Raw genomic sequence first — 12681 nt, 5'->3', positions numbered from 1 at the left:
CGCACGCACGCACGCACGCACGCACGCACGCACGCACGCACGCACGCACGCACGCACGCACGCACGCACGCACGCACGCACGCACGCACGCACGCACGCACGCACGCACACACACACACACACACACACACACACACACACACACACACACACACACACACACACACACACACACACACACACACACACACTACATATATATATATATATATATATATGTAATGCGTCATTTATCAATTTTTAACATACAAGGTGTCCCAGACTTCTCGCGATAACCGTTAATAATAGATATCCGAGATTATTTTGAGATAAAAAGCTTCATACTAAAATATCAAGGCTATAATAGTTTTTAATCGAGAAGTGTTTATAAAATTGACTAATAAAATTGTCCGAAACTCGCACGCTAGGTGTGGCACATGACAGTAGTAAAAATGTGTATAGAATTACAATTAATACATTACCATACAACATATCAAAATTGATGCTTAAAAATATCTTTACTATTATACGACGTACCAATTTCGGACAATGTAGTTGGTTAACTTTAAATTATGATAATCTCGATATTTTGGTATTAAGAGTTTCATCTCAAAATGATCTCAAGAATTTACCATTAACTCTTATTGCCATAGGAAATTTGGGATACCCTGCATAATAAATAGTATAATATATTAATAACAAGTAATTATATCATTTTTATCAACTAACGTTATTACATATAAATAATAAAATAATTTTATTATTATAAATTATTTGTTATAATTGATAATGTATATTTACCTCTGTCATATATTCATGTGCATTATTCTGATATCATTATTAGTGCTGATCTACAACCTTGCTTTAAAGGATATTTAGGCTCTAAGCCGTAAGAAATTGACCAATTACAATGAAATTTGAGGAGAATATTCGACTGTGATTGGTCAATTTCTTACGGCTTAAAGCTTAAATACCCTTTAAAGCAAGGTTGTAGACCATCACTTATATAATTACATTGTTAAATAATTGATAATGATAAAGACTGGACTTTACATTAAATAATAATACGATATATCTAATAATCTATTAAATCATATAAAAATTGCTTATCTTAAGATAATAATGTACGAGTAATCAACCATACGCTCTTGCGTGACAAATTGTATACAAAACTACTTATTATTGCATCCAAATCCTTAATTTATTAATATAGTGTACTCACGTAAGCTTCTCTACTTTCTTCGTCGGTTCGGGATTCGTCTGTGGCATCTCAGTTTTCGCTTGCAATCGTTTACTTCTAGTGGCAGGTGCTTCGATAGGTGGTAACTTAATCACGCGATTGCCCCGAATGATTTGAATTGTTTCCTTGTCATCCTTTGAAGACTTTTTGCTTGGTTCTTTCGAGGTATTTGTTTGTGCCGTTGCTACTACCTCTGCTGATTTAGAGTCTTGTTCGGATGGTATTAACGTGGGCAAAAGCATGCTATCCGATGCCAATGGTTCTGGTATTACTCGTGGCCTGGGATCAGCTAGTGCAGACTGCAATGCAAGACAAAACCGATTAAAAATAATTAATTGTAAGCCCATTAAGAATTATTTTCATTTCAATTCTCTTTCAAATATCTTATCATTAAACTTTATTGTTAATAAAGTAAGGTAAAATAATAAAATAATTATTATACTTGTAAGACAATAACGCGCACAATGTTACAAAATTCAGTTAATCTTATGGAACGCCAGTTAAAATTGCAGACCTATAAAACTGTAAACAATATATCATCACATAATTTTCACTTTCGAATCAATTAATTTTTATTTATGATGTTTTAATTACAATTTTTTGTTATTAAAAGTAAAATAAAATAAGATAATTATGAATTGTGACTCATGATTACAAGCACCGCAGCGTGAATTACTTAAAAACTTATACTATGTTTACGCAAGCGTTACTTCTGTAGTAACTTATGATGATTCCTCCGCGTAAACGGGGTTTTGTAGTAACTTACAATAATTCACTGTGTAAACGAGTGAATTATCGTAATTTACTACAAAAGTAACACTTGCGTAAACGTAGTATCAGTCACGTTTATAGAATGTGGGTTAAGATATCGCATGATTGCCCGATATAAAGCTGCAAACAATAAATCATAATTTTAATTTTCGAATCAATTACTTCTATTTTTAATATTTTAGTTGTAATTATTGATTTCATTAGCGATCAACTGAAATAACCTTTGTTGTGCACCGGGGTAGGAGATACCCCAGCGTATTTTCAAACGCGTTTTTCTAATACGTACAATGCGAATCGGGACCTGTGCTGCCATCTACCTGTAGTCTAGCAATAACACTTCAAAATTCTATACATAGTTTTGCCCGCCCGGCTTTAGTCTGCTCAATACTCTCATTTAAAAAAAAAAAAACGCGTGACTTCATATAGCAAAATAAATATACTTTTTTCAACTCCGCTATAAACTAATATTTTTCCTTGAAAGTGTAGTATGTTGCTAATAAATACAAATATGTTTCATGTATTCTGTTAGATTTATAAGGTTTTGTAATTGGCGCCAGCGGCCATTTTTGTTCTTGATATATTCGATGTAAATCGATAAGGTCGACGATATGCGATTGTCGATCTCCGCGCGCGCCTTTCTCTCTGCCAAATCACGCCACGTTTTATGGCTATTTTTCTTTATCCGAATAAATCTTTTGCATCCAAAGCCAAGAGTGCAATATTTATATCCTAACAACATAGTATTTCAAGAAAATAATCCTGCAAAAATTATTAAAAAATATTAAAAATTGAATTTTTTATGCATTTTTTAGTGAAAAGTCCATTTTTCGGTTTTTTTAGTTAACATATCATTTATAATTCTTTTACGTTGCAAAATATTAATGAAACCTATTAGACCTTATTTTGGAAGCTTTGAACAATAGCCAGCAATTTTGTTTGAGTCAAAATAACGAATTCTACGTCTGTAATAAACGTTTTAAGTGACTGGGGTATGACATACCCCCTGTGCATAATACGTAATTTCGAAGAGGTGTGCACAACAAAGGTTAAAATAATAAAATAATGGTTCTAATATATATATATATATATAAGACATGGCAACGTGGACAGCATTCAAAATTCAATCAAATTCTATCTAGAATGAGAATGCATTCGCAAGCTTTGCGAGAGGCCTCTTTCTCTTCCGCTACTAGAGTTCGCACAAAAGGCTTGCTTTGAGACGGAACATTTGATATACGAATGATTCTGAAACAAACACCGGAGTCAACTTCTATGAATGTCGGAGAGAAGCGAGGAAAACGCACTCCATTCGGAAAAAATGTCATGATCTTTGAGTAGGAGATAGTAGCGATTAGCGCACAAGTGTTGATAACGTCAGAAAAGACTATTAGGAACGTCACAGAGAGCAAGCCTATCAGAATTTATTTGAATAGTTAGGCGACTTTGAAAGGCCTTGAGATGTTTCCATGCCCACGTTTAAGATTATTTGAGAATGCGAGCGTACTGAATGCAAAACAATTATATTTGCTTAGTGTGTATCCTAGATTATTTAAAAGTAAAAGGCAACGAGACAGCTGACCAGTCAGCGAGAACTGGCTCAGCGACAAAGATGCAGAGATAGAAGCTGGCTACAGTTTAAATAGACAGAGAGAGCAGAGATTGGCTGCGGGAGCAGTCTTAATTTTTGAAGGCCCAAAAATTAGGACCAAATATGGACAAGATAAAGCTTTACTAGGAGATTTGTTGCCTAGTGAGAACCTGATCGGGAGTACTACAAGATCATCAGGAAAAAGTGAGCCCAGGTTGATAATGCAACTGTGGCGGGGCATGGCGCCGTCAATTATCATGTGCACAAGTTGCATCTCTGGTATATGCTCAATTGTAGGTAATGCGGTGATGATGAGACTAGTCTCCACATCCTTGGCCGATATCCGGCATATACTAGGCTAAGATGTCAGTTGCTGGACTCCGATTTTCTTGAGCACGAGCAACTGCAGATTATAGCACTCTCTCCTTTGACGGAAAACGTGCCTTAACCTGCAGTTAGAAACAGGATGGTATAATAGACTCAATCTGATTGCCACAGGAAAATCTTTTTTTTTCTTTTTAGAAAATTGCCCTAGAACTAATTATTATAATTACAATTATCATTATTATTATTATAGGTCATAAATATATATATATATGATAAATATTATATTTATTTAATGTTGATATCCTGTAGTAGATGTAATATATATTAGTAACGTATATAATATAATGAGATTACTAATCATATTCTCTGATTAGAGTATTGCATGCCATGTGTAAAAGATTTTTCATTTGCGTGAAGAAATTAATTAGAAGAACAAAAACTACATTATCATATAAAAATATTTAATAAATATTTAGTAAATATTTTTATTCAATATTTAATGTATCTAAAAAACGCAGCAACCACGTACAAATATCATCAATAAAAAAGTTAAATATACAGAACTAACTAGGATGTCATGATACACTAAAAATATATAATTTGTAAATTAATATAAAACTATTAGGTTGATTTGTAAATAAGTTCTGCTATATAGATAATTACTGAATCACTTTTACTAAAACCAATATTATCCGGTATCTAAACTTATTTATTATCTATAATTATATCTATGATTATTTATTATCTATTATTAAAAGTATATAAAAATTACAAAATATTACAATAAATTTTAATATTAAATTTTAACATATTAAAATTTATTTAACATTTTGTAATTTTTGTACCATATTTTTGTTAAATAAAATAAAATTTATTTATAAATTAATTCAACAAATATTGACAAAAAATATATAATAATGGTTTCATAGTACATTCAGTTACTTTTTATCTGTTTTTGATTTACACAATTCAAAGATTTGTTTTATGACATGTGTATTATTCACATAAATATATTTTAGAATAATATATAGATTATACAAATACACTTACATGTTCGGCTAAATCGACTCCAAGTTCCTCTTGTAACAATAATGCTTCAGCAAGTAGTTCTTCTTCGTGTTTGTTGGCTTCCATTTCTAAAGTAGCCAATAAATGTTCTTCTCCTTCGATCCCACCTTAAACAAATGCATAAAATGCTTTTAATAATTATTATTCTAATGTAATTTTTAAGATAAAAGAAAATAAGAGTAAATTCATAAATTATAAATAGGAGAATGCACTTATTATATGTAGAAAAAAAATTAACGCATAACTTTTTATCGTTAGAGAAAATACAAGTTGACGATAAAACCGCTTACTCTTGGAAACAACTTAGAATATAGAGTACTATGAATTAAATAATTCTCTCTGATGAAGCAGTATTTAATACTAGAGATACGAGAATAGGTACGATAGAAATGTAAAATACAAATTACATATAGAATCATATACAGTGCATTATAAACTTTGATAATATAAAAACAATAAAATGTTTTTAATTATAAGATTATGAGCAAATAAAGGAATTCAACGAAAAAAAGAACAAAATGTTTTAAAATATGTTTATTTTAGCATTATGTATAAAAATAAATTATAAAAAGAAATAAATAATGGTACAGAAAAAATTCTACATCACAAAATATAAATAGAGATAATAAGTGAGTTTTTTAAAAACCACTTGTAAATAAAATAATACATTGAAAAGCAATATTACAAGATCTCTTCTACATAAGATTTAATTTTACCTGTATCTAAAGATGGGTGTAATTCTTCAGTCAATGATGCCTTGCTTTCCGATTTTTGTTCGTTTTCACTTCCTGGTATTATACTGTTACCTCTATCGAAGTTTAATTGTGGTTCTGGCTGTACAGACTGTTCAGAAGCATTAAATATTGTCTTTTTTTCAGCAAGATTAGAAGTATTCTGTACTACGTTTGAATCGGCAGAGATGCCAATATTCAATAAAACTGCTGTGGAAATGGAACCGGTTGACGATCCAGACGTAGCTATTACTGTTGCAAAAGGTGTAGACGGAGTCGTAGGTGTTGCAGGGTTATCTGTAACCTTTCCGTCACTATTCGAACCTACACGTCGAATTATATCCGGTGTTGAAAAAAGCGCGGGACCCAACGTATCAGCTACATAGCCTGGAGCCTTTCGATTATCTCTTTTAGGCTTCTTCGCACCTGTAACAAATGTTTCAAATGTAACTTAATGTTATGTAGCTCACTTTAATTAATTCTTAATTAATGACAAGGTAAAGAAAATACTAACTATCTAAAGTCTTGATTTCTACAGATTTTGGGGAATTTTCTTCCCCTTTCGAAATTGATTCTATACTGGTGTCAGATTTCCTCTTCTCCCTCTTTATATCGCTAGGCTTAATTTTTATCGGCATGCCGACCGACAAAACGGTTTTCGATTGTTGCTGTATCAGCGAACCTTGGTTTACATTTTGTTGCTGTGTCACAGGTTGTTGTACCGTGGATTGTTGCGTCAATATCGCCTTTACGGGAGAAATCTGCATGTTCGGACTCGCCGTTTTGGACGTCATTGGTATTTGTAGCAATTTCCCATCTTTGGTCGTAAAAAATTTTGTACCGCCTTGGTTGAATTTTTCCTTAGAAACGAACACAGCTTTTTTAAGCCCGATATTCTTGAGTTCGCTCGGTTTCATCGGAACTTGTTTTTGAATAAAAGTAACCTTCTGACTGCTTCTTCCTTGACCAGGTTTGGTCAATATCATGTCACCCTTAATCATGTTGGCATTAATTAAATTTGCTTTCACTTGATTCATTGTTTGTAGTGGTTTCTCATATGCTGGTGGCAATTCTTGCGATATAGATGGAGAAATTTCAGTAAATGGCGATTCTTCTTTCTTCTTCCCACCAAGTGTTTTGACTTGTCTCTTATTCTTAGTAGGACTAAATCGTTCTAATAATTTGAAAATCACGTTATTTCCTTTGCCTACAAAATCAAATATTTTCTAATAAACTAATTACGCACCCAATTTATCATCCTTTTCAGGAGTTTTCATTGCATTAACAGCAGCAGCCATCTCCATGTCTAATCGTCGCACCTGCTCCATATCCAGTTGTTTATTTTGACCTCTTCTTCGAACAGCTATCATGCTACCACCTCTTGTAGTAAGACCTTTTCGTCCTCCTCGAGCCCTAGGAGTGCTTTTCTTGGAGCTACGAGGACCAAAATCTGAATCGCTATCGTTATCAGATGGTTCTGGTTCTGAAGAATCCAAAGATGATTCTGAGATTTCATCATCTTCTTCTTCCTTGTTATTTTTGGCTTGTACTGTAAATGAATGTAATGATAATTCGTTCTCTTGATACTCTACGTAAATAATATATATTCGAATAATTAAAAAACAATAATTATTGAAACAATACATTTAGTTGTTCCTTGCGGAACATTTGTTATATTCCTCGGCATTGAATAATGCCCTGAAAATTTAGGAGTTCCAAGGATGTTTGTATTAGTTCTAGAAGATCCAGTTATATTTGTAGGTGTAGATACAGCCGTTTTACGTATGGGTCTATTCATCTGTTTGTTTTGTAATATCTACAACACAGCAATTAAATATCACACAATTAGTCATAAATAACAATATTATGTTACTCCACACACACACACACAACACACACACACACACACACGCACGCACGCACGCACGCACGCACGCACACGCACACGCACACGCACACACACAATGTAATAACAATTACATTTATATTCTTCGCAATATTCTTGCTCTTAACTCCAGCATTGTCCATGTCATTAATAGGTGACATAACAGGTGTTCGAGGAGAGGTTGTTTGATGTATAAACTGTATATCATTGGTTTCAGACAAATCATCAACGATTGGTAGAGGATCCCTTGGTATTGGATCGCTAGGTGACAATCTGCTCGTATAACAATGATCCAACTGTATATTATATCGCATTGTATTCTGTTGTTCTTCTATCGATAACATATCTAAAAAGAATCAGTATATAGAGAAGTTGCATAAATCAACTATTAAGTCAGACAAAAGCATTTACGCGGTGTCTCAATCTTTGCACACACTTATATTGATAAAATTCTACAAAAGTTGCTAATATAAACAAAAGACTTTTTTGTATAATTGCAATCATAAAACTCGAACAAAAGAGCAAAAGAACCTTAACAAAAAAAAATAATATATAAAGTACCAAGCATTGCAGTGACATTTTCTCCAAGTATCTGCTTTGCCTCTTCACTTTGCAGAGCTGTTTCTAATCTTTCCAGCTGTTCTGGATCCATCTCCATAAAGGGATCTACCAACCCACCTGGGTCAGTGCTGGCATTGGCGCTTACCGAGCTTGCTGTAGAATGAGCAAATATCGGTGGATCTACTGTCAAGGTTATATCTCCATTTTCAGTATCCGCGTCAGCCTGTCCTAATCTTACCACGCTAACATTAGCGCTCGATTGATTCACTGAAACAGCGATTTAATATCGCTTATTACCATATTGAACATTATTCATCTTTATCAATCTTTCACAAGATGTCATCACGTCTTTTATTTTACCAATTTGCTCGCAATCACTTACTTATTAAGTTTTGTAGAGTCGCCTGATCAACGGATATTACCCCGTCATCGTTGACAACAATGATTAACGTATCATCCTTCTTCTGAGAGCTACTTTCCTGTGGCTCAATGACATACGAGCTGGACATTCTGTTTGCCTGAGAAATATATGTTACACTTGTATACCAACTTTTGATCCCATAAAGAGCTCGGCAATGCGATAGATAATTCGTCGAATTTCGGAATGACTAATCGAGCACGATTTGCTGGATCGACCGGTAAATGCGAAGATTTGCTAATTAAAATCCACCGTTTAAAGTGAGCTCAATGAAGAGTCGGAGTATTTGACGATTCAATAAAAAGCGTTAAGATTATGGTTACCTGGGGGCGAAATTGTTCAAGAAATTGCTGGAAGTTTCGCGAAGCTGACCCCACTGTCGATCGGCAGCATATCCCGCGAATTGCGACGTCGCGTGCGTCTTCGGGCGATGCACAGCCACGTCGACGGACAGGCGTCGCGTTCCCGCATCAAAGTCTACGCCGTCGTCGCGACGACGATGAGCGACGAGCGACCCCCAGCACCACAACGATACCGTTCGTCCGCGTCACAAAAAAGAAGCGGAAACGAAACGTCGGTGAATAGAAATACCGCTGACGGAGCGGAGCGTCATACGTGGCTACACGTCGCGCGTCGCCGAGACAACGGAGTTAATGACACGTGCGGTAGCGAGGAATCAATAAGCGCGCCGCGCTTCGCGTCGAAACGTCTCCCTGACGAGTAAACAACGGTACCGCCAAACCGAATACCGCCGAGTGAGCGGCCATTTTGTTTGTGCCTGCGTTGGGTAGCGCGACATCATCGCTCGTCGTTGTCGTCGATATCGCCGTCCTATTGCTGCTTACCCGCTAGCTTCTCACGTCGATTCGTCCGACGTGAATGAGCTCTCGATGATGATGACGACGATACGAATGATTCCCTTACACAGAGCCTTCCGCTCGGTCACTCGTGATATCCGTTTCAACGATTCATCGCACCATCCGTTCCAATCCGTTCTCCGCGAATCGGCGGCCGATTACGATTAGAATACACGGATTTCGCACACACACTCTGGCACCTATATTATGTGCCTATATGCTGCTATATGCACGTTAACATACATTGCGCGTCGCGCATTGCGCAACCAGCTGAATCACAGGCCCGTATTCAAGACGTTCAAGACTGTCTTGGTCTTAAGTAGTCATAGGCCCTAGCCATTGCACGTAAGGGCTCAGTCACAATGAGAGGAATAAGGAATAAGATAAAGGAATAAGGAATAAGGGAATGTTGCATCTCACTTCAGTACACGTACATTAAAGTGAGATGCAATGTGCCTTATTCCTAATTCCTTTATCTTATTTCTTATTCCTCTCATTGTGACTGAGCCTTAAGGCTTCCCCTTAGATGCCCAACCACCATAGAAGCCTACAGTATTGCCACGTCGGCAGAAAAAAATTTTTTTTACGAACTTTTTGATCACACCTCGTATATCAAGGGCTGCGGTCAACTTGACGCTACAAATGCTTCGAAGCATTCCTCTTCTCTTTTCTTTCAATGAAGAAAGAAAGAGAAGAAGGACGCTCCAAAGAATTTGTAGCGTCAAGTGGACCGCAGCCAAGGTCATTGAAATCGGTGAGGTCGCCCTTAATCTAAAGTTTTACCAACTTTAACACTGTATATCTCGAAAACCAGAGCAGTTAGCCCTATAAGACCTACATAATTTTTTGTTCAGCATTAAAAGTACTACCAGAAACCATCGTCAAATTAAGGCTTATCGGGTTATCGGAATCTAATCCAAAAAATACTACAGGTGCAATGTATGTACACAGTGAAGTAATCGATACTAAAGGAAAATCCGTTCAAGGATAAAATATTTCTTTAACCAGTATTCAAATTTTATTCAGTTGCGATGTGAAACTCTGAGAATGCACTAAACAAACTAGTTTATTGCCGCGATTAGCCAATTCAATTTAATGTAACACATATGATGACCTGTAGTCCTTGATATCGAGAGTGCGGTCAAAATTACGCCACGCAATCTCCACGTCTTCGGCGATCTGCGGAATTTTGATCCTCATCATCATCTCCCACCATAACGTCCGGTAACGCATTGTATTTAAAGTACTGAGCTCAATCTCGCGCATTAGACGCTCTTTCCGTAACATCTGAGCGTGTTCCTCAGCTTCATGCTGCTTTTGGGTCTTGGCCCTCTGTTGTAATTCCTGCCATCTAACTGCTGTCTCCCCTTCTTTCGAATTTGAAGCCGGTATCTTTAATATATTTTTAAAAATATATATTACATGATAAAGAGCATTTCTTTACATATACGCAAGAGAGGCCTTTTTTATAATGAAATAAATATTTAAATTACTATTAATATTAAATGTTAAATTACAAAATGTTAATTTCTTCAATAATTATTTAATATCTATCTGATCGTGTGATAGAATTTTCGCGCTCAATTAATTTCTCGATTGGTCGATAAATATTTGTGAATATATCATACTCTCTCACAGTCTCAAAGTCTTTTTTTCCAAGTGAAACAATAACTTTCTCGCAAAGTTCGCGTACGCAGAAAATTCCCGGATAGATTTTCATAAAATAAATTATGTAAAGTATATAAAGTAAAATAGTAATGTACAAATTAAACATAAATAAAAATAAGTATATAAAATAAATTACAGTTTGATAAAATTACAAATTTATAAAATTATAAAATTATAATTTGTAAAATTAAAAATTTACCCTTTTATAGATAACTTTATAATAATGAAAAATAGTTTTTACATATAAAAAGTATTACATATCACAATGTCACTATTCTTCTGCATAGGAACAACTTTTCGAAAGATGCAAAAATTGTTACAAAAGGAAAAAACAATTTTGCTAAAGTATCTAAAAATTTACTTAAATACAGATCTAAAAATAATTTTTTTGAACTATCAAAATTATTATTGTAGAACGCTCAAGCTGGTTGCTAGAATGTCAGAATATTTTTACAGCATTATTATCATGCTTTTATGGTGTAACAAAATTATTTTTAGTATTTAGCTAAATTTTTAGATACTTTAGCAAAACCGTTCTTTCCGTATATACCAGTCTTACTTACCACTGGATGCATTTTTTAAACCGCGTCGTAATGACAAGATTGCACATGCCTCAATTAAAAATTTTTAGGCTAAATTTGTCTATTTGTGAAACATGCGTTTTTCGTGATTTTCTTCTTTTATATGAAAATTTATGTATGTATGTATACTCCGTCCAACAAGAGATCATGGTTGATCAAACGTAAATAATGATAGGGTACACAGCCGTAACAAGGTGTTCGCGTTAAATTATTGCTTCCTCATAGAGGAAGCTTTGTTTTCGTAAATTCGTATATGAACCTTTGATTGCGTATAAAGTTGCCTCTAATCAACGAAATTTAAAAAAATTTATACATAAAATAGGGGTAGAAGAAACCGAAGAAAAGATTGTTTAAAAAATTTTTAATGTCAATATATAGTACATACTCTAAAAGTCTGCGGCTATAACTTGTAACATTGTTACAATACACTAATATTTTAATAGAAATAGACTTATCGCATTTGATCGATGATTGGTCAATGACCTTCCAAAATGCTATAAAAATAGCTAATTGCCAAAAGAAGAGGCGAAAATTAAGTCATTTAATTACGTATAATTAAATGGTGGTGTAATTAAATTAGCATCTCTTTCTGTTACCGTGGCCGGATCGTCAACGGCGAGGTCACATTATACATGTAACGATTTACATAAATTAAAAAGAGACATAATATATTCACGTACACGTTTCCCTTTTTATCTCTTATTTTTATTTTTTTTTATATTTATTTTTATATTTCTTTGTTTTTTCGATGCATTGCTAAATGAGATTTCTGTAGCAAAAATGTTAATCGCACACGACAATTTTTATATTAAAAGAAAGGTTTGTTTTCATGGTTTTCACTCTAGTTGTGTGCTGCAATTTGAATTCACAGAGAGTATGTACAAATATTTGACTTCAATGAATTATTCGCTTTGCCTCAACAAAAGATATTAATTTTATTCTTAAAATGGCGATTAGATTGTACAATATTCTATATATATATATATATATATATATATATATATATA

The 12681-nt window shown here is 34.3% G+C and overlaps 1 protein-coding gene across 3 annotated transcripts in view; it reads right to left on the bottom strand.

Annotated features, from left to right (window-relative positions):
* The window catches only part of LOC112461408 (microtubule-associated protein futsch), a 22481-nt gene extending 12837 nt beyond the window's left edge, over positions 1 to 9644 (bottom strand). For 2 of the 3 annotated variants that reach the window (XM_025026644.1, XM_025026645.1), the window contains exons 1-10: positions 8892 to 9298; positions 8533 to 8668; positions 8151 to 8417; positions 7685 to 7935; positions 7349 to 7520; positions 6951 to 7253; positions 6219 to 6878; positions 5690 to 6130; positions 4956 to 5080; positions 1202 to 1518 (exon numbers count right to left, since the gene is read on the bottom strand). In XM_025026644.1, coding sequence (XP_024882412.1) covers positions 1202 to 1518; positions 4956 to 5080; positions 5690 to 6130; positions 6219 to 6878; positions 6951 to 7253; positions 7349 to 7520; positions 7685 to 7935; positions 8151 to 8417; positions 8533 to 8659 — 2663 coding nt within the window. In that variant the 5' untranslated portion in view covers positions 8660 to 8668; positions 8892 to 9298. Of the gene's footprint in view, positions 1 to 1201; positions 1519 to 4955; positions 5081 to 5689; positions 6131 to 6218; positions 6879 to 6950; positions 7254 to 7348; positions 7521 to 7684; positions 7936 to 8150; positions 8418 to 8532; positions 8669 to 8891; positions 9299 to 9413 lie in introns of those variants that run through there. The other variant, XM_025026643.1, reaches the window with a different exon arrangement.
* Between the last annotated feature and the right edge of the window lie 3037 nt (positions 9645 to 12681).

This window comes from Temnothorax curvispinosus, unplaced genomic scaffold (genome assembly GCF_003070985.1).
Source record: "Temnothorax curvispinosus isolate PA1 unplaced genomic scaffold, ASM307098v1 QBEX01011355.1, whole genome shotgun sequence".
Taxonomy (NCBI): Eukaryota; Metazoa; Arthropoda; class Insecta; order Hymenoptera; family Formicidae; genus Temnothorax; species Temnothorax curvispinosus.
Note: the sequence above shows the minus strand (reverse complement) of the source record. Positions and strands in the feature narration are given on the sequence as shown.